This window comes from Odocoileus virginianus, chromosome 34 (assembly GCF_023699985.2).
Source record: "Odocoileus virginianus isolate 20LAN1187 ecotype Illinois chromosome 34, Ovbor_1.2, whole genome shotgun sequence".
Taxonomy (NCBI): domain Eukaryota; kingdom Metazoa; phylum Chordata; class Mammalia; order Artiodactyla; family Cervidae; genus Odocoileus; species Odocoileus virginianus.
The window spans coordinates 9602644-9625119 of NC_069707.1; the positions used below are offsets into that span (position 1 = coordinate 9602644).

A 22476-nucleotide genomic window follows, 5' to 3' on the forward strand; every position below is an offset into this window, starting at 1 on the left:
AGACAAAGAAATTCTGTTAAAAACCCCTCTCCCATCCAAGAGTGCTTATTAGGAACTGATTTTGCATTTTCTTGCATGTGCTTAGACTTTAATGAAAACAGGTGCTCTAAAATAAAGCCAACTCTATGAACTCAGGTGAAGATGAAAGTAATTTTTTATTGTGAAATACAACAGATACAGTTCAGAAGGCAGTAGTCTGTAGCAGTCTGAGAATGTTAATACCTTCAAATGAGGGATGAAATAGCAGCTCACTCATCACTTTTCCCAAGGAAGAAATACAAGCTTAAAGCAAGAAATTCTCAGGACTTCACTGGTGGTCCAGTGGTTAAGATTTCACCTCCCGATGCAGGGAGTGCAGGTTCGCACCCCAGTCAGGGAGCTAAGGTTCCCACATGCCTCATGGCCCAAAACACCAAAACATAAAACAGAGGCAATATTGCAATAAATTAAATAAATACTTTTTAAAAATGGTCCACATCAGAAACAAAAAAAAATTTTTTTTAATTTTCAAAAGGATTTCACATTGAAGACAAGATCTGTTGACAGTTACAAATATGGAGAAAAATCACACTTCCTCTCACTACCTCCCTTCCCTCAAGAAGGGATGATGGGCAGGGGAGGCCTAGGTTGGCAATCAGAAGACAAACATTCTCACCCTGCCTCTGCTGTTAGGCCTCTGTGTTACCTTGAATGAGTCATCTAGTCTCCCAGGCCTTAGTTTTCTCATCTGCAAAATGGGGAATTAAAAAAAAAAAAACAGTTCTACTATTACAAAATCAGAAGTAAAAGAAGAGGATTCCCAGATGCAGTGAGTAAAATTCTAAAATATGGTTTGCCAAGAGATTGACCAGAGTCAACATGAACCATGGGAAAAGCATTATTTTGAAAAGTTACTTGTGTTTACATATTTCTGTGCTTCTAAAAATAGTTTTTAGAAGTCCATTACTTGAAACACCAACGTTTCTATCTTTGACCTCTATGTCTAAATGCTGGGTTATTGGTCTTCCTGCAACGCCTCTTGCAGAAAGGCTTCAGTGTCTGACACATCAATAATGAAGGCGGTTGATGCCAACACTCCACGCCTGGATGGGAACCTGGAAACAAGATGTCAGAAGCTTGGAAAAGCAGGTTTCAGCTGGCCCGTCCACCCAAGGACATTATCATTTTCATGCAGGTCCGGAGGCACTGACTTAGTGCTACCCAGCAGTCCAGAGGCCGCCAGACACGCGGGAAGAATCACCATCCGGGGTGTCAGGGAGGCCTGGGGAGGCACGTGGGCCTGAGTAAGAGCAGGCAAGATGGGCTGCGGGTGGCCTCACCTGGCAAGGTTGCAAGTGGGAGGAGGTCAGATGGAGGGCACAGCGCGGGGTGAAGACAGGCGGCCTGGGGACAGCGTGTGGAGGGTGCTAGGCTGTGGGTCATGAAATCTATCCAGTGGGTCAAGAGGCATTTTTAAGTGAAATATCCTAGAATCAAACAATAGAGTAGAATAGAATAAGGCTCCCTGCACATGGCTAGAGAAGGGCAGCTTTGTACAATTTTCATCTCTTCTTGGGACGGAGTCCTGGATCTCAGGGATGAACTGCTGGGTGTAGGTCACCCTCCTAAAGTCTGAAAAAGCCGCAGTTCGGAGTGTCGGGTGCAGAGGGAACACTCAGGCCCCCACCCCCACCAGGTGGGTGGGCGCACGGTCGGGGGCAGCAGAACTCAAGACAAGGAGCTGGGGAAAGCCCAGGGAGGCCTGCAGGGCTGTGCTGTGTCGGGCTCTGCCCTACCACTCTCCAGGGCGAGGCTCTCTCCAGAAAATCACACAGGTTCCTTAAGTGTCATTATGTTGATCAGACCCTTCAAGTAAAGCCATTTTTTCCTCTGCAGCCTGAATTAACCTGTGGATATTGAGAAACTGAGCAGGCTATTTGTCAAACCTGCACTTTATGTTAATCACACATATACACAGGCAAAGCTTTGCTCTTCCCCTGTGCTGGTCCATGGAGAAGCAAACAGTGGCCTTATTGACAATGGAATCACTCTAACTACAAAATGCCTTTCTTTAAACAAATAGAAAAAAAATGGAAAATAAATAAGAATGGCGATATTTGTTCTAAAGAAGAAATAGTTTCACTGGATACAATGTACTGTGTTCCTATAAAATAATTCCACAGTCTTCCTGACTCGGAACAGACAGTACTTCTTCCAGTCTTTTTCTAGAGCATCACTAATTACTCCCATTATCCTGTCTTAGGTAGACCGAGGGGAGGAAAACAACGGAATATTTAAAAATCTTCTTTGGGGGAGTCAGGTTTTTGATGCACTGAGAAAGAAATTGAGTTGTAAGTCAAGTTCAGCATGGTTTCTAGCATCATTACCCTTTTCTATCCCCAAACCCAGGCTGGCCCTTAGATGCAGACCCAGAGAGGTCCGAGCAGAAGCCCCGCCATCAGGGGATCTCCCCTCTGCCAGGAGGCTGCGACTCTACCCTGACACTGTGTCCAGTCCTAGAAACACATCCCCACCTTGGTCTTGTCGGGTTCTCTGTGCTCAAATCCTCAAGAACAAGAGCCTCTCCTGGCACTTACAGCCCCATCCAGCCCCCCAGGCACCAAACTTCTCGCTGAACCTCAGCCTTAAGCCTGAGACCCTGCCTTCCACTGACACACCTCTCTGTCTCCAAACAAGACTGAATCTCTGGGCCACCCTGATCCTGCCTGCTGCCTGTTAAGCTGGGTTCCCTCTTTCTCCCTGCCCCATGGCTGGTTTGTCCACAAAGCCTGGGTCATCCCGCCAGGCGGCTGAGCTATCTGCAGGACTCAGTTGTGCCTAAGTGTAGTGGATGCTGTTATCAGGCAGCAGACAATCGCCCTCCCCTCCCGGTCCCACTCCACCACCTATTCTTTCAGGAGAGAAGTACCCAAGCCCCCAGCTGCTGGGGATGTTTCATCTGCCAGCTTCAAGAGAGTCTCTCTCAGGAAACCACCCAAGGTCATGCCCCCTTCCTGGGGTTGCAGTCAACATCTAACACTGGTTAATTGCTGCTTTCAGTCGCTAAGTTGTGTCCAACTCTTTGAGACCCCGTGGACTGCAGCACACAAGACTTCCCTGTCCTTCACTATCTCCCAGCGTTTGCTCAAACTCATGTCCATTGAGTCGGTGATGCCATCGCACGATCTCATCCTCTGCCGTCCCCTTCTCCTCCTGCCTTCAATGCAGAGGTATAAAAGCCTGTTCCCTTGGCCAGAAAAATGGGCCACAGACTTGAGAGTGACTTAGTCTATCCGGTGCGGCCCACTTTGGCCCCTCACAGGTGCTGATCTGAGAGAGCTCCCTGCTAAAAGCTCTACAGGCCAACCTGTCTTAGTCAGCTTCCCTGTGGACCCTACCTGTGGTGTTACCCAGGTGAGTTAAGTTCAGTCCGTCCCTGAGATGCTCTGCCTCATCTCATTTGGAATTCCGCAGAATTCTGCAAATAATCAAGGGGTACACTTTATGTACCCATTTTATGATGTCTTATTAACAAGCCCTTCTTTGAGGGTGTATAAAAGTCTTCAGCATTTCAAGTCCAGTTTAATATGGATGATAAGGATTGGGGGTGTAGTAGACAGATTAACCCAAAGACCTCCACGTCCTAACCCTGGTACTTGTGAGTATGTTACCTAACATCACCAAAGGGACTCCTGCTGTGATTAAAGCTTTTGAGTTGGGGCATTATACTGGGTGTGGGCCCAATCTAATCACGAGTTCTTTTTTATTAATAATTAATTAATTAACTGGCTGTATCAGATCTTTATTGTGGCATGGGGGATATTTTAGTTGTGGCATGTGAGATCTAGTTACCTGACCAGAGATTGAAGCCAGGTCTCCTGCATTGGGAGCGCAGAGACTTAGTCACTAGACCACCAGGGAAGTCCACTCCTAAACGTAGAGGGCCTTTCCTGGCTGTGATCAGAGGGAGGTGTGATTATGGAAGGAAAGCAGGCAGAGAGGGGCTTGCACATTAGCTCTAGAAGCCGGAAAAGGCACCAGTGTGGACACCACCCTAGGACTTCCAGAAGAGAATGCCCTGTGGACACCTGGAATTCAGTCCAGGGGCACCCGTGTTGGACTTCTAACCTACAAAATTGTTGGATAATAAATCTGGGTCATTTTAAGACAGCAAGGGAAAACGCATACAGGAGAAAGACTCAGGAGAAAGGAAAAGGCATCTTCACTTGTTTTCACACTGCAGCTCTCCCGTTGTGCGCCGATTCAGGCTCCCACTCAGGAACGTTTCAGATTTTTCTTGAAAATAACTAGGGTCAACAGTGGGTGGCAGGAACAAACCCATACAACAGTCTAAAATCAACAACTTCACACCTTCTTTAGAAAGAAGAATACTATTCTCATGTTCTAGGAGACGACATTAGCCCGATTGATCAATCCCAACTATCCATAGCCAAGAGGCGGAAGAGTTTAGTTACAAATGAGCGGGACTCTGGCTGTCACTTCAACTTCTAAATGAAAAATAGAATGCAGGGGGTGTGTGTTCAATCCCTTGGTGGAGGACGTAAGGTCCCACATGCCTCAAGGTCAAAAAACCAGAACATAAACAACAGAAGCAATATTGTGACAAATTCAATAAAAACTTTAAAAATGGCCCACATTAAAAAAAAAATCTAAAAAGAAAAAATAATGGTAATAGCTTCCTACTTCCATAAAGGCATAATTAATAATTCTAAGTAATACTTTTTACCATTTTCTTTATTTTGAGCCAAAAAAGAGGTTCTTTTTACACAATGTTATTCAGTGTTAATCCTGACTAAATCATAATTTTGTGACAGTTATCTTTCAGTATCTAATTATTTTTTAAAAGACAAGAGCATACCTGTTGAAATATTCTGTGCAAAATATGCTTAAAGCTAATGGAACAGGTACATAAACATAAACTCAGTAGCTCTCCTAAACAGAGTAGAAATCATCATTTGAATGTGTGTGTTGGGACCATTCTGGAGTTCAATTTGCATGGCTCACTATCTTAAAAAGGAGCAGAGAAATTTATATCAAGTTGATAGGTGTGAGATAACGTGAGTACAGAATTCTTCTCCCTGGGTAGAAAGACAAATAGACCATATAGAGCTGCAGAATTTAACCTCACTTTGACTTATATGTTCAAGTATGCCCTTATATGCCATCAAGAAGGGATGGATGGGAAATTCACGGCATTAAAACCTCCAAAACAGTACCATTCAAGACGATAAGTGGCATTGATTATATAGCCTGAAAGATCAGATCACTGGGTTTCCCTGGTGGCTCAGTGGTAAAAAAAAATCCGCCTGCCAATGCGGGAGACACAGATTCAATCCCTGATCTGGGAAGATGCCACATGCTTCGGATCAACTGAGCCCTCGCGCCATAACTATTGAGGCTGTGCTCTAGAGCCCAGGAGCTGCAACTACTGAGCTCACAGCAGCAACTCCTGAAGCCTGCACGCCCTGGAGCCTGTGCTTCACAATAAGAGAACCACGCGATGAGACGCCCATGTACCGCAGTTAGAGAAAAGCCCACGCAGCAGGCAGACCCAGCCCAGCCAAAAATAAACAAATAAAAGTTAAAAAAAAATGGAGAGAGAGAAAAAAAAAAGTCACAAGCTCTTACACCACTGAGAAAAAAGGAAAAAGAAAAACTGGTCGGGGGGGAGCCGGGAGGAAGGACACTGGATTTTGTCAAGGAAGTAGCCAGGAACACACAATGTGAGGACCCAACCTATTTCTGCTATCTGTACAAGGAGATGCAGTAATTTTCCATCACAGTAAGTGGGACTAACGCCTCTCACAGACTCCAGTGTTTTGTGTTAAAATAAGCTATTCCTCTGTTTTCATCAGAAGCACCTGAAAGCTACCCAAAGAGAGGAGACTCTAAAGCTTCAGCTCTTTCCCAAATGAGTGGGACGGCCAGCCACTCCCCCACTGATAAGACTATCTCCAGGCAGACCACATCCAGCCCCCCGAGACCGTTGGCTACACCCTTCTCTATCAGCCACCCTGCCCAGCCTGGTCACCTTCTGATGGTTCTCAGAAGAAAGACCAGGCAGCTGGCCCCTGCAGTCGGAAGTTCTGAAAGCCAAGTTTGAAGATGTATGGAAATTCACATTTCTTAATAGTTGGTTCTGTTCAAATATGTTTAAAATGTTCTAAAATAAAACAGTCTCCCTTGAAAGCAAGTCTACTTCAAAACTCTCTAGGGGCCACAGGGAAGTCCATTCGAATGGCAGGACAGCTCTCAGAGGAAGGTCAAGGAGGAAGGGATCAGAACACGCCTAAATGAAGGCAAAGACACCCTCTACCGACTGGAGAAACGGAGTCCAGAGAAAAGGAGGCACAGACACACACACACGGCTGTCACGCTTCCCTTCATTCTGGGCCGATCACGGCAGGGGAAGAGATTCTTCTCTCTCAAGTAGAGCAGGGAGACCAAAGAGTCCATAAGAGCCGGGAGGGCTGGCAGGTTCAGTCAGAAATCCTTCTATCGGGACTGTCAAAGAAAAGCAGCTACATGAGAAGAGGTCAGTAACAGAACCTTAACCTCAGGTCCTCTGAGGGGCTGTGTCTAAGTTAGGCATGAGATGAGGGAAGAGCTTCCAAACCTAGGGTGCTGTAAATGAGGGGGGGGGAGCTAAAGCTTTCTCTTAAAATCTATTAAAAACTAGCATCAAACTATGATGATGAAGATAAAATCTGTGATAAAGTACCTCACTCATCATCTATGTGTATACTCAATCGTATCCAACTCTTTGCGACCCTATGGACTGCAGCCTACCAGTCTCCTCTGTCCATGGAATTTTCCAGGAAAAAATACTGGGTAGCCATTTCCTACCCTAGAGGATACTTTGCAGCCCAGAGATTGAACCCACCTCTTTTGCATCTCCTGCATTGGCAGGCAGATTCTTTACCACTGCACTACTTAGATCAAATAGTAATTATGTATATTTCTTTAAACCTTGCTCTTAATTGTATACAACTTCAATGGTTAATTGACAGTCATGATTTATCACTTTTATAAATATTTTATTAATATCATCATGTAGACACATAACAGAATGCATCCCATGCTAAACTCTCTGTTACCCAGGCCTAAGCATTTGGGTCTAGATATCACAGGCAGTGCCAGGACACCCTTCAGAAGAAATCAAAGCCTACGCGGAGGCAGCCTTGCATATTCTATAAAGTGAAAGTAAATGCCAAGAACCAGTGAGAAGTCAAAGAAATATTAGAAAGAGTATGATGAATAAATGGAGCATATGTATACAAACCAAATATTTAAGCAATAAAAACTAATTACATAGATGCACAACAACATAAATGAATCTGAGAAGCACAACATTAAGTTAAAAAAAAAAATCACAAGTTGAAAGTTGTAAGAGCAATCACTCCCACTCTGTCAATGAGAGTAAGCCAGATTAGCTACAAAAGCACAGTTTTTAAAATATATCAGGGAGCTGAGGATGCAAAGAAGTATAAATGTGTCAAGCCCATCCCAAAAGAAAAAAAGGCCAAGAGTAGCTTTCATCCCTACCAAAATGGCAGGGAGAACAGGAATCTACCATAGAGAGGAGTTAAGGAAAAACTAGCAAAATTTTAACCAGGCTAAAGGCCACATGTGGACTGCTTTGTGGATTCAAATTCCAAGGAGACTCAGCCACAGAGTAGGTCTATATCACCAGCCAACTCTTCCCTGTGGATCATCACCAAACACAAGCAAGAATACACCAAAAGCTTGGGATGGGGCAGGACACGTAAGAAAGATCTGCCCTGACACTTATGGGACCTTTCCCAAGGATAGGGCAGGGGTCAGAGCATACAAAAATGAGAAGAATTTCTCTCAGGCACTTCAGGCCTTTACCCAGGGCATTGTAGCAGCCATCCAAAAGCTGAGAGCAAACAGCTGGGCAGAAAGAGATGTTCTAGGTATAAAAGCAGGGACAAGACTGCAAAGAAAGCTCCCCAGCATCCCAGAAAGCTGTCATGTTGCCTGAAAAACAAATCTCCCACAGCTCAGTAAGCTGGTGCTGGGCTGTGGAGCATTAAGAGTTTTTATCAGGATTCAGATCCCAGTCCCTGCTAAAGGGAAAGTTCTTATTCTTCCCTCAAAATATCTGAAGTCAGTGATTAAATGAACGCAACCAAAGCTTCTTCACCAAAGGTCACACGCATTTCAATTACAAATCAGATTGACTCAGCCCACACACTACTGGCCTGAAAGAAGTCCATGACCTTTTAAGTTACTGAAGCCTCTGCAATTCTTTTACACACAATATCTAGCATGCAATCAAAAATTATGTGGAACACAAAGAAGTGAGAAACTGTAAGCCTCAGTCAAGAGAAGAAATAGCCAAAAGAAGTGGATCCAGAGATGATATACTGCCATCATAAGGCAAGGACTCTAAAATAACTACCAAAAAAAAAAAAAAATGTGTTAAAGGATCCAGTAGAAATCATGGACACAAACAGAAAATTTCAGCAGAAGAATGGAAACTATTTTTCTTAACTCACATTTAAAAACCAGTTTTTCAAACACAGGAGTGCTCAAAATAAAAAGTAAGGTATCAAAAGGGCTCATCAAAGACAAGACACAGCAGAGAAAACAATCAGTAAACTTGAAGACAGACCAGCAGGAATTATTCGAACTGAAACACAAAGAGAAAAAAAAAGTAAAACAATTTTAAAAATCCAAGATGCATGGGACTATATAATATGGTATCATGCATAAATTAATGAAGTTCAAGGAGAGGAGAGAGGATAGGACAAAACATTTTTGAAGAAACAATGAATGGCTAGTTACCAAAACTTCAAGATATCAATCTACAGATCTAAGAAGCTTTAGTAAATCTGAAGCAGGATTATTATAAGAAAAACCACACCTCAGTATGTCTTCATTTAACTGTGGAAAAAAAAAAAAAACAAGTCAGCTGGAAAAAAAAATCACCCATTACATACAGGGGGAAATAGAAAATGTAAAAACTAACTTATCTTAGAAATTAAAGAGGCCGGAAGACAATGGGCCAACATCTTCAAAGTTCTGGTAGGAAAAAAAGAAACTGTCAAACTAGAATTCTATGTCCAGTGAAAATATCCTTCAAAAACGAAGGCAGAAACAAACACTGTCAAAACAAAATCTAAGAGAACTTATCACCAGCAGACCTGCATACAAGAAATGCTAAAAAGTACTTTGGCCCAAGAGAAATAATACATATTAAAGAAATAAAGAGTACCAGAAATGGTAAATATGTGAGAATACATACAAAATTCTATTTAAAATTATCGCTTTTTCATATATGTACAAGTATATGTGTCTTTTAGATTTTATATATGTGTACAGGTTTTGTTTTAAAGTATATTCATTCAGTTCAGTTCAGTTGCTTAGTTGTGTCTGACTCTTTGCAACCCCATGAATCGAAGCACATCAGGCCTCCCTGTCCATCACAAACTCCTGGAGTCCACCCAAACCCATATCCATCGAGTCGGTGATGCCATCAAACCATCTCATTCTCTGGCGTCCCCTTCTCCTCCTGCCCCCAATGCTTCCCAGAATTAGGGTCTTTTTCAATGAGTCAACTCTTCGCATGAGGTGGCCAAAGTATTGGAATTTCAGCTTCAACATCAGTCCTTCCAATGAACACCCAGGACTGATCTCCTTTAGGATGGACTGGTTGGATCTCCTTGCAGTCCAAGGGACTCTCAAGAGTCTTCTCCAACACCACAGTTCAAAAGCGTCAATTCTTCGGCGCTCAGCATTCTTCACCGCCCAACTCTCACATCCATACATGACTACTTGGAAAAACCATAGCCTTGACTAGACGGACCTAGTAATGTCTCTGCTTTTAAATATGCTATCCAGGTTGGTCATAACTTTCCTTCCAAGGAGTAAGCGTCTTTTAATTCATGGCTGCAATCACCATCTGTAGTGATTTTGGAGCCCCCAAAAATAAAGTCTGACACTGTTTCCCCATCTATTTCCCATGAAGTGATGGGACCAGATGCCATGATCTTATATTTACATTTATGTTTCTTTTAAATACTGCTGACTGCTTTTAAATAATAATATTATTGGATTTGTATCATACACAAATATAAGCTATATGAGAATAAGAGTTTAAAGGGTAGAAAAGTGGAACTATAACATTATAAGTTTCTCATATCAGTTCTGAAGTACAACATTACTATTTGGAGGTAGACTATTAAAGAGTAAAGATGCATATTCTAATTTCTCAAACAACTACTAAAAAACATACAAAGAAATATAGCCCACATTTTTTAAAGGAAATAAAATAGAATGCTAAAAATAGGCAATTCACCTAAAAGGAGGCAAGATGGAAGAAAAGAGAAAAAAACAGGTAAATAGAAAACAAATACCAAGATAGTGAACTTTAACCCACTGGTCATAGGATAGAGGCAAAATTTGAATGTGGACTATTGTATCCATGTTAAATTTCCTGAAACGGATACTAATGCTGTGTGTGTATAAGTGAATATCCTTTCTTGTAAGAATTACATGCTGAAAAATATGGATATAAAGAGCATGACATCTGAAACTTACTCTTCAACAGGTCAGAAAAGGGAAGGAGAGAGGAGGGAGGGAGAGCTTTTTTAAATAAAAGATTTTCATTACTTTTTTACATATAAGAAAATTTTATTTATATTATATTTTTTAAATATTTATATTTATTTATTTGGCTGTGCCAGGTCTTAGTTGCAGCATTCGGGATCTTTAGTTATAGCATGCTAACTCTAAGTTGCAGCATGTGAATCTAGTTCCCTGATCAGGGATTGAACCTGGGCCCCCTGCATTGGGAGCATGGAGCCTTAGCCACCAGACCGCCAGGGGAGTCCCTTCAAGCTTTTTATATAGAAAAATAAGCCAAACTAAACAGCCTGTTATTGGGGAATGCATACATTCAACAAGTTTGAGGGTAAAAAGGCAAGGCATTAATAATGACTAGCTCAGGTACTCAGAGAAGGCAATGGCACCCCACTCCAGTACTCTTGCCTGGAAAACCCCATGGACGGAGGAGCCTGGTGGGCTGCAGTCCATGGGGTCTCGAAGAGTCAGACAGGACTGAGCGACTTCACTTTCACTTTTCACTTTCACGCCTTGGAGAAGGAAATGGCAGCCCACTCCAGTGTTCTTGCCTGGAGGATCCTAGGGACGGGGGAACCTGGGGGGCTGCCGTCTATGGGGCTGCACAGAGTCGGACGCGACTGAAGAGACTCAGCAGCAGCAGCTCAGGTCTGATGACCTCAGGGAGTGGCAGGAAGACGGCCCAGGGCTGAAACCCAGCGGACGTAATACTCAGAAGCCCTAATGTTAATGTGGTTCTTGAGTGAGTGGCAGTTTCATGGGTGCTCTTTATCATATTTTATTTCAAATTTGCACATGTGTTACATATAATCTTCTGTATCAATCTAGCACTACATTTTTTAAACAGGGGGTAAACAAGAGAAACAGATCATCCAGTTTATAAAAATTAGTTTGAATTGGGACCAACTTTTATATTTAGTGAAGAACTAAACAAAAGCATTAAGAAGGTCCCCAGCTCTTCCTTGAACCAACTGACACTTTATCAGATTCAAATTTCTGGTATATCTAATAAAAGCATCTATTGCATTTGGGCTGTCATGTCTGACGCTTTGTAACCCTATGGACTATAGCCCACAAAAGGCTCCTCTGTCCATAGGATTTTCCAGGCAAGAATACTGGAATGAATTGCCATTTCTTCCTCCAGGGGATCTTCCTGACCCAGGGATCAAATCCAAACCTCCTGTGTCTCCTGCATTGGCAGGTGGATTCTTTACCACCTATGAGAAGCCCATAAGCATCTATTGACCACCACCATTTTCCCTTTCCTAACAACCTCATCTATAAAACAAGGAACACATTTCCTTAAAACCCTTAATTTAAGTTCTCTTGCTAAGAAATAATAACTCTGCTTTGAATAAATCATGTGCAGCATTGTACTGCAAAGGAAAAATCTCCAGGTTATGTAGATGCGGGCTTCTCTGATGACTCAGTGGGGTAAAGGATCCACTTACAATGCAGGAGACACAGGAGATGCTGTGGGTTTGATCCCTGGATTGGGAAGATCTCCTGAAGGAGGAAAATGACAGCCCACTCCAGTATACTTGCCTGGAGAATCCAATGGACAGAGGAGCCTGGTGGACTACAGTCCACGGGGTCACAAAGAGTCATACACAACTGAGCAGCCAAGCAAACATGCATGTAGATACAGTCCATTAAATAACTGACCATCGTCACCCTATTATAGGAACCTACAGGAGTCCTTTTTGCATAACGCGATGTCACTAGCTAAGAGAAAACAGGGAAATATAAGTAGTCGATAGAATTCATAAAAATCCTATTATATAAATTCAAGTATCCAAAGTCAAGACCCTATAAAACATAAAATTATTCTAGGTGCTGGTGGTTGTGGGATAACCTTCATATATATCACAGAGTGCTTTGTTTGTTTAAAGTGTTTAGTTGAAAAATACAGAAAAAAAAAATAGAAATCTTGGTTAGTGAAGAGAACATCCCAACTCTATCATTAGTTTTCTAAGTAACCAAGAAAATCTTTGATTTCTTCTGTTTCAACTGATGCATTTGAAAAGGGATGATATTTGATTCTGAATTACATTATAATCAATGTTTCTAAGGAAAATGTTCTATAAGATATTATTAATTCTACATTTTATTAAAGTTCCCAACTTTACAAAGTGAAAAACCAAAGCCCATAGAAGTTCTTTTTCAGTGTCTTTCAATTTTACCATTATTTCATTAAATGATAAATATTTACTGAGAGGCTGCTATGCACAAGGTACTACTATAAATGCTGGGAGGATATGAGTGAACAAGACAAACAGAGTCCCTATCCCCATGGAATTTACATGTGTTCCGTGCGTGCTCAGTCCCTGCAGTCGTGTCCGACTCTCTGCGACCTCATGGACCATGGCCCGCCAGGCTCCTCCGTCCATGGGATTCTCCAGGCAACAGTACTGGAGTGCTTTGCCATTTCCTTCTCCATGTGTTAATCACACATAAATGAATGGGTTATCTTTATGTATTATAAGGCAGTACCCTCTACTAGATAATAAAGGATTTCCAATCTAAAAGGGAGACACTATTATTGGAAATCCCACTTTTGTTTATGGGGGACAGTCTCTTGTTCCATCTTCAAGGCAAACAGGACTCCAGTTCCAATGACTACCAATTATTTATCAGTTATTTCAGAGGGGAGGAGCCAAAGAAAGAAAAAAAGGAGGAGGAGGAGGAAGTAAGGAAGGGAAGGAAGGCAAAGGGACAGCAAGAGAGAAGAAAACGACTTTTTTTTAAAGAATCACCAGCGGACTTCTCAGTGAGGAGAAATTTAAGAACACTACTGCAATCCCAGCTTCAGCTCTAGTAACATCTCCAAACTGTCCGTGGTGACAGCATAGAAGCAGGGGACGGTCAACTCCAAGATCTGAGCATTGCTCCCCCGGCCTCAAGGGGTGCCCCTGGAAATGAGAACGTCATGTGCACCCCAGTTCATCTCCTTCTTTCTGCCCTGGTGATCAAGAGACTATGAAAGGTCAATACTTCAGGACCAAAGACTTTTGCTTTTTTTTCCCTCAAATTTTCAACTCTAAAGTGGGCTGTGTGTGTGTGTGTGTGTGTGTGTCAGAGAGAAAGAAATTGATAATGTTCACTGATCTTTTCAAATGACTGTTCTGGGGGTGTGAGTCTGAGGACACTGCAGAGAGTCTCTGATGAGCCAGCCCTCAATAAGTGCAAGGAGTAGCGCGACATCTCAACAGCACTGCAACCAACCTCCTCCCTTCCCTCTTAAACACCCATGGAATGCTGTCACTTTGGACCGGCCCTCTATAGGTCGAATAAAAGATGCCCAAAGGTAAACAGCCCTGCCCTAACTGGCAAAGACTCTTTAGGTGGACTTTAGGTGGACAGCTAAAGGCAGCTTTAGGTGGACTTCTAGTTGCTTTCTTTCTGTCTCCTCCATTCTGAGATGGTAGCTCCAAAAATGGAAATGAAATCCAATCCCTGCTTCTTGGAAGTTTCCTCTGTTCTTGCTCAGGGTCTGGATAAAAGGGGCAGGGGCAAAGCTGCTCCTCTGTTTCAACCACAGGCTGCACGGTTCCACATTTTTTCAGCCCTAATATGCTATCCCTGTCATGCTTGCTTCATAACCCACATACTCCCTCCTTCACAGGCTCTGAGAAGGGGTGACCAGCATCCCTGGGAGGCTATTTCTCTAATAATGTGTGCTAAGTCGCTTCAGTCGTGTCTGACTCTTTGTGACCCTATGGACCCTAGCCCTCCAGGCTCCTCTGTCCAAGGGACTCTCAAGGCAAGAACGCTGGGGTGGGTTGCCATGTCTTCCTCCAGGGGATCTTCCCCAGGGATCAAATCCACGTCTCTTACATCCCCTGCATTGACGGGTGGGTTCTTTACCTCTAATGCCACATGGGAAGCCCTTCTCTAATAATACGTACCATCTAATGAGTAGATGGTACATATCAGATGCTATACTAAATACACTTCTTTTAATCTTCACAACATTTAATGGTAGATATTATTAATCCCATTTAACAGATAGGGAAACTAAGGCTTAGAAGAGTCAAATTGTGTGCCTAGGGTCATACTTCTGGGAAGAATCTTGGGATCTGAATTGCCAAAATGCACACACACCTGTGACCACTATTCTACACATGGAGGAGGAGCAGCCCAGACTATCAGAAGGGTCACAGGCTTTGCTGCCTGAAGCCCCACCATTAATTAGTGTGTGACCTTCGGTGGTTGCTTTCCAAGTCTCTGTCACTTCATCTTCAAGTTGGGAATAACAATTCTACCCGGCCTTTCTTCCAGGGTTGAAGACAGCATCAATACCTATTGCTGCATTCCAGGAAGTCCACTTCTCTTGGTCAGATTTCCCTGTCCATCTGCTCAAGGTCAGAAAGGAGAGGTGGGGTGGAGAAGAGTTATAGGAAAAGGAGGTCTAAAACTGAGTTTAGAATTTATATGTCTTATTTTCAAATTTCATATTTGCCTTCATGTGACAGAATGGAGAACACAGAGTCTAACGTTTAAAAACGGAACTCTGCTAATATTAATGTTATCCAGACATGAAATTCACCAAAACAGGCAACCACATAGTATATGCTCAATAAATAACTGAGGAATGGCAGAAGGAGGGCAGAAAATGAGCAAAACAAAACTGGCATTCTCTCTTGATCTCTGTTAGTCTACTGGCATTTCATTTCCCAAGCATGTGACTAATTGGTTCTCTGAGACTCTGTCAAATTAATTTCACTCTGGCATTACCAATGGTAGTGAACTTAAAAGCAATACAGGGACAAATATTCTTGCCAAAGCATAATATTCTATAGTTTGAATGGCCCTATGATTTTTTGCAACTGAGGCTTCGTGCTACGATGAGCCTTCTTTCCTTGAAATCTGAAATCACCTAATTGAAGTGACACTTATGGACACCAAAGATACAGGTACACGAAGCTGCTGACAGTAGCTAACAAAATCCCAGTGCACATGTTTATTCCTACAGCCATCCATTAACACAACACTGATGCAGAAACAACCTGCTAGTCCCTAACAACCTGCTAGTGAGGACTTTGGGGAACTCTTGGAAGAAACACATACAGAGATGAAGAAGTAGAAATGAATTTATGATGGTTTGGAAAAAGCAATGTTTGAAAGAAGAAAATAAAAGATGGTGAGTAATAACTGGAGGGGACCCCTAACCATCCAGTGGGGATTTGTGTTAGAGAAGATGAAATATTCATGATTCTACATGGAACACACTTGTGGCTGAAGCTGTGCAATGCAATCACAAAGTTAATCCACTTTCTCCACTCTTAACCTTGCTAAAAAGAGCAAAGATGGCAATACAGATCCACTGAAAACTTTGTTAACATTAGGAACATAGTGAACACCGTCTAGGGGACCACCTGTAATGAAAGCCGCCATTAGAAGAATGGCATTTCTGTCGAGCCATGTGGAGCCATCAGGTCAGTGCCGGAATGTGTTATGACGCTGACTGCAAACTCTGGCCCCTCGCTCCAGCTCCCCGGGTCTGTAACGACCAGAGGATGACTCTGGATGAAGGCAAGAAGAACAGAAGCAGGAACAGGGCATTTCTCGGGTCATTCCGAAAGCCTCTCCACACCCTGACCCTCCCGCCCTCGGTCCCCTTGACAGACTCCACCAACTAGTCTCAAAGGTGCATCAAAGTTAGAACCTCTGGGAGAAACCTGAACATTTTACATAGTCAGAATGGACGGGCTGTCTATAAGAAAGGCTGGGGAAGGGGGGGGGGGGGGCTTATATCTGAGATCTCTCTCCTCACCTGTTCTAACTTAATCCTGTTAAAATTGTTCATCATGGCACAATGTTCAGATGCAAAATGCTTCCCCTCAGCGTCAGAGGGCTTCAGATGAATAGTATTACCCTGTCATCCATTTCTGACTGAGACAGCATTTGGAATATCAAACATCAGGCACAAAATCAGAGCCTATTAATACTTACCAGAGACAAAAGTAAATATACACAGAAAGTTTTAATGAACCCTACCCAACAGAGGCAGAAAGTGTTATCACGTCCGATAATAACCAGGATACAGCAAAAGCAAAGAACCCCTAATAAATATATTGCTTTTTTTTTTAATGGTGGTGGGGAGTAGTAGCTACAAGTTTCATTGAGCATCAGATACCAAGAATTACATAAGAAGTTGCATTGCAAATGTTGGACCCAATAAGAGCAATTGAAATTGATTCTGGAATGTGGTTAAACTACTTTATCTAATACTGTTAATAAGTAAGAAGATCCTTCATTAGTTGGCAGGAGGATAGTTGCTACCAGCCAATCTGATTTTCCTGAAAACAGAGAAGACATGCATGTACTTTTTTTTTTCCTCCAGTTAAAGCTCTAAAGTCCCCAAGTATTGTTTCTAGAGTCAGAAGTTACCATGCAGTGTCATACTCTTCCTGAAAACAGGCCTACAGTCTCCTTTTTAACCTGTTTGCAAATACTAGGAAGGGGTGGGAAAAGTGTTAGATTGGAACATTTTTTAATTGAAACTTTTTTTAAAACAGTGAAGCGTTTAGAAACCTGATAGTAAATCAGAAACTGTTGACCAAGAGTGAACATCTAAAGGGGAATGAAAAATGAAATCATCCTTCCAGGCCACACGGGGTGGCCTACACTCTGAGACCTCAAACCACCAAGATTTCTCGATATTCAGCAAAGACATATAGAAGATTTAGGAAACCGAGCTTAACATGATGCCCTTACAGCTCTCGAATAGGAAAGGAAGCCAACTCTGTGGATCCCCTCTGCGGATCTACCTCCTTCCCGCTTCCTACAGAAGGCTACATCTGGGTGGACTGCTATTCCCCAAACTCTAGCAGTCGGGCCAACGCCAAGAATCAGCCACCTGCCAAAGTACCACTCAACCCTCGGGAGCAACAAGGCGGGTACACCTTCCAAGTCTCCCCCTCTGCCCTTCTCCTCCTAGAGCCCGACCCAGAACTGCATTATCTCTGGGGACGGACCCGCAAACAGACCTTTGAAAGAAAAGGAAAAAAAAAAAGAAGAAGGGAGGGGGGGTGTCTGTATTATATAACAATATACAACAGATAAGGCTTCTAGAAAACGAAAGTATCGAGGGGAGGATGAGGGATCGAGGGGAAGCAGGCGTCGGGGAAGCTTTCGCCGCCACTTACTCGAAGGCGAAGAAGAGTCCGCTAGTGACCAGGATGAGGACGAGGGTCAGGTAGAAGACGCCCGTCTGCCGGGCCATCATGATCCTCCCGTTGCAGAAGAACTTGTTTCTTCCCGGGAATACCTCCCATTTCCTCCGGGCTGCGATTTTCTTCTTCTTGTGGGGCGACTCCATGGGGGAGGAGCTGTGGGTGCTGATCTGACTGTACTCGCAGTCTTTCATGGGCCCGCCGCCGCCGGGAGGCATCCACGAGGGCAGCCGGCTGGGGGCGCACACCCCCAGCAGCCCCCCGGCCGCGCGGGCCCCACCGAGCCACGACCGCCGCCGGCCCCCCGGCCGCCCCCCGAGCCTCGGCGCCGCGGCCCCTACGCGGGCTCCCGGCTCGGCGACAACTTTGCCGAGGACACCCAGGTTAACCCTTTGGTGCGCCCAGCTGTCATAGCCCGATCCCCTGCCGAGAGGGACGGGGCTCGCCCGCAGCCCGCGGCGGCGGTCCTCGCTCGCGTCCAGCCCGCGTGCCGGGGCTCAGGGCCCCCGCGGGTTGCGGGGGGCTGCCGGGCCGCCCCCCCCGGTGGGCCGCGCGCCCGCCCCCTCGCGCGGCCGCTCGCTTGGTCCCGCTGTCCCCGGCCCGCGGGCCGCGCCTGGGCTCCGGCCCGCCGACCCCCGAGCGCTGCGCCCCGAGGGGACACGAGGCGGCTGCCCCGGCGCCGGCTTCCCCGGGAGCCACTTCTGTGCCTCGGTTCAGGTTTATTCTAATCCTTCCTCCCGGCGGCGGATCCTCCCCAGGAGAGAGCGATGGAAACTGGGAGGCCGCTCGCGGCCCCGGCAACCCCTCCCAGGGGTGGGTGGGGAAACGAAGCACGTTATTCTGTCGGGAGCGGGCTCGGCGACAGCCTGGGCGCCGCTGATCGCGCGGCGACCCCGCGCCGGCGCGCCTGGCAGCCGAGCCGAGTCCGCGGCCCCCGCGTGGAGCTGCCGGGGCCGCCCGGCCCGAGGGTCGCGGCGGCGGCTGGCGGACTGCGCGCCCAGGGGCTCGCTGGATCGGTCCTGCCCCATAGGAGCCAGGCCCGGAACAAGGAGGGCCGCCGGGGGGCGGCGGAGCGCTTGTGTCCGGGCCGCGGGGCGAGCGCCACAGACACTTGTTTGCAAGGCTGAGCCCCAGCGCGCGCGCCGAGCTCAGAGCGGGTCCGCCTCCTCCTCCCCGCTGGGTGGGCGGTGGCCCGCGCCTCGCCCGCCGGGCTCCTCCTCCGGCCCCTCCTTCTCGCCCGGCGAAGTCCGCACGGGCACTGCCGCGCCCCCGCCCCGGTCCCCAACGGCTGGCCCGGCGAGGCCCGGGGCGGGGCGGGGGTGGGCACTGGGCTCCCTCCAGCATCGCCCCGGGGCCGCTCCTGCCGGGCACCCGCTGATCGCTCTCCGGCAGATTTCTGTCCGCTTCCCCGCTTCTCCTCCCGGTTTATTCCCGCGGTCGCAGCCGCCTCGGGAACACACATTCACGCGGCAACACGCAAACCCATTCTTGCGAGTCCCGGGGGCTAGAGGAACCGGCGCGGAGGCGTGACCCTCCCCGGCAGGGCGAGTGGTCGGGTCGCGGTGTTGGGGGGCGGGGGAGGGTGGTCTCTAATGCTGCCCGGGAAGGCGATGGGGGCGCCCGGGCGACAGGGTGGGTAGGGGCGTGCCGAGGCGGACTAGACTCCGGGATGGGGGCTACGGGCGGGGTGTCTCCGCCGCCCGGCCGGCTTCCAGGCCGGGTTTCCAGGTTTCCGCGGGGAGGAGGGGGCAGGGAAATCGGTTTCGGGCCCCCTCCGGCCCCTGGCTCCCTTCCGAAGGACAAGCCCCCGGTGGCAGCCGGTTCTGCGTGGGTTGCTGCCTCCCCTGCCCTTTCTCACTTCTTCTCCCCCGCGGGCGCCCACAATTTGCTCGCTTTATTTCTCTCCCCTCGACCCCGGCGCGCTTCCACGGCGACAGGACCACTTCTGGTCTCCCGCCCCGGCCGGGCGGTCCCCGCGGATCGGCGCCGTCCCTCGGCCCCGGGTTTGCCGCGGGGTCTAAGCCCTCCGGCCGCAGGCACAGCCGGTGGGCCGCAGGAGCGAAGCCTGCCGGGCGGGGACGGTCGGTTTTCCGCGCCCCCACTTTCCTTTCACGGCCCAGTGGGATGTGTAGTTCTTCCTCTCGCGCCGCTGCTCCAAGAGGAACCGCAACTAGGGGACCAAAAAACTACAAATCCCTGCATGCTCCGCGACGAGAGAGGGAGAGCGCGGTATTGAGTGTGCTGGTGCTCCGGGTTGGAGATGGTAACCAACAAAGGGAATGGTGTGGACGGCTGCCCCTTTCCTGTGCTGGGGCACTTCCCGCGTGACACGCTTTCTTTATCTAATCTTCACGACAACCCTGCGAGGCAGTGTTGTATCCGGCTTAAGAGAACGCACAGCTACTTGCGAGAAGTCACGAAGCGCCGGGTGGTAGAGACGGGATCGAACCCAGAGCCCTGAGAATTTCCCTTCCTAAACACTGCCTAGGTGAGCAGTTTTCAAAGGGAGATGAGATTTGGTTTATCCAAGAGAGAAAAAGAACTGGGGCCAGTTGGGAAGAACTGTAGTGAGGAAAAAGTGGCGGGAATGGCAGTTAGAATATGAAATGAAATTAGGAGTCATGAATAAAAAAATATTTACAAGGGTCCATTCTAAAGCAGGTTGGGGGATGGGTAGGATCTTGGTTAGAAATAGGTTCGAATGGTTTGACGAGAGAGAAGTACTCTGTGGCTGTACTATTTTAAAGAAACAGATGGCAAGCTTCAGACATTTCAAATGAAAACTCTCCCATGCTTTCCTTTCCTTTAGCTCATGGGATCAACGGGTTGTTGTTATTCGATTTATTGCAAGCACATTTTCTCCAGGCGTCCAGTTAATATACTAAATCCACTGATGTTGTGGCTTTTAAAAAAGGTGGCTATTCCTGTTCTCAATTAAGATCTAATTTTTTTGGAGTCATGGTTATACTTTTTGTTTTTTATTTTAGTTATTTTTTAGTTGAAAGATAACAAACTCTGTCTTTAAAAATTATCTCTAAATTTCCCATTGCAATCAAGTTTCTAGATAAGTTGATATGATTGTTTGCAGTTGTCTTCCTAGGAATTCCTTGCTTCTTCCTATTCTATATTTACTCAAACTTATGGGATAGATTGAAAGCAGGAGAAGAAGGGGACCCAGAGGATGAGATAGTTGGATGGCATCACGGTTTCAATGGACATGAGTTTGAGCCAACTCTGGGAGACAGTAAAGGATAGAGATGCCTTGCATGCTGCACCCATGGGGTCGCAAAGAATCAGACATGACTAGCGACTGAATAACAACAATGGCGACTAAACCACCACCTTGGCTATTAATTGGTCTTCCCAGGTGGCATTAGTGCTAAAGAACCCTCCTGCCAATGCAGGTGACAAGACACTTGGGTTCCATCCCTGGAGGAGGGCATGACAATCCACTCTGGTATTCTTGCCTGGAGAATCCCAGGGACAGAAGAGCCTGGCGGGCTGCATAAGTCTGTGGGGTCGCAAAGAAAGAATTGGACACGACTGAAGCGGCCTAACACTCATGGCTCACCCTTTACTTCCGTGTGATGGGGGCCCCCACACTGTCCTCTGCTGCAAAGCCAGGTCAGGGTGAGGGCTGGGGGGGAGGTGATATATTTATATAGTTATGGCTAGTTTGCACTGTTGTATGGCAGAAACCAACACAGCATTGTAAAGCAGTTTTCCTCCAATTAAGGAGATAAATAATATGAAAGAGAATGTATAACTGAATCACTCTGCTGTACAGTAGAAATTAACACAAAACTGTAAATCAACCATCTTCCCATGTGGCGCTAGTGGTAACAAACTCCGGCCAATGCAGGAGACGCAGAAAAGAGGGTTCAGTCCCTGGGTCGGGAAGATTCCTTGGAGAAGGGCATGGCAACCCACTCCAGTATTCTTGCCTGGAGAATCCCATGGACAGAGGAGCCTGGTGAGCTATGGTCCATAGGGTCAGAAAGAGTCGGACATGACTGAGGCTACTTAGCACTCTCACACAAATGTAACATCTTGTGGTTCTGAAGGCTAAATCAACTATGCTTCAATATAATAAATTTTAAAAAATAATATATAGATTCCATATCTTAATGCTGTAAAGACCCAGTGCATCTGGAATTATAGACCAAAACATTTGTTTTGCGAGTGAGAAAACTGAGGTCCAGAAAAGGAGTTACCTGCAAAAAATTCCTTGAAAATGCCTCACAATAGCAATTTATAAACGAACCTTGAAAGAGTGCATTCTTTGATTTAAAGCTTTAGAAAACTGGTAACTAAAAAAAAAAGAAACTGGTAACTAGTAATTATTTAGTGCCTGTCATGTGGCAAGACAGTATGATAAAAGAAGCTGAATATGGCAGAGAAGCTACAGTCTGGTTCGGAAAACAAGATGGAGACACATGAGAAAGTAAGTAATGAAATTATGTAATAAAATCACTTATTTCTGGAATACCTTCTTGTATTAGGCAGTAGTGTCCTGGTTCACTATGCATTTAGCTTATCAAATCAAGAGGCAGTTCCCTCATAGCTCAATTGGTAAAGAATCCACCTGCAATGCAGGAGATCCTGGTTCGATTCCTGGGTCAGGAAGATCTGCTGGAGAAGGGATAGACTACCCCCTCCAGTATTCTTGGGCTTCCCTGGTGGCTCAGCT

General features: G+C 45.9%; 1 protein-coding gene across 5 annotated transcripts in view; it reads right to left on the minus strand.

The window, feature by feature from the left end:
- ZDHHC14 (zinc finger DHHC-type palmitoyltransferase 14) overlaps positions 1-18901 on the minus strand; it is a 274893-nt gene extending 255992 nt beyond the window's left edge. The window contains exon 1 of one of the 5 annotated variants that reach the window (XM_070461348.1): positions 17760-18901. In XM_070461348.1, the coding sequence (XP_070317449.1) occupies positions 17760-18004 (245 nt within the window). In that variant the 5' untranslated portion in view covers positions 18005-18901. The remainder of the gene's footprint in view (positions 1-17759) is intronic. The other 4 variants (XM_070461346.1, XM_020896306.2, XM_070461347.1 and 1 more) reach the window with 4 other exon arrangements.
- Between the last annotated feature and the right edge of the window lie 3575 nt (positions 18902-22476).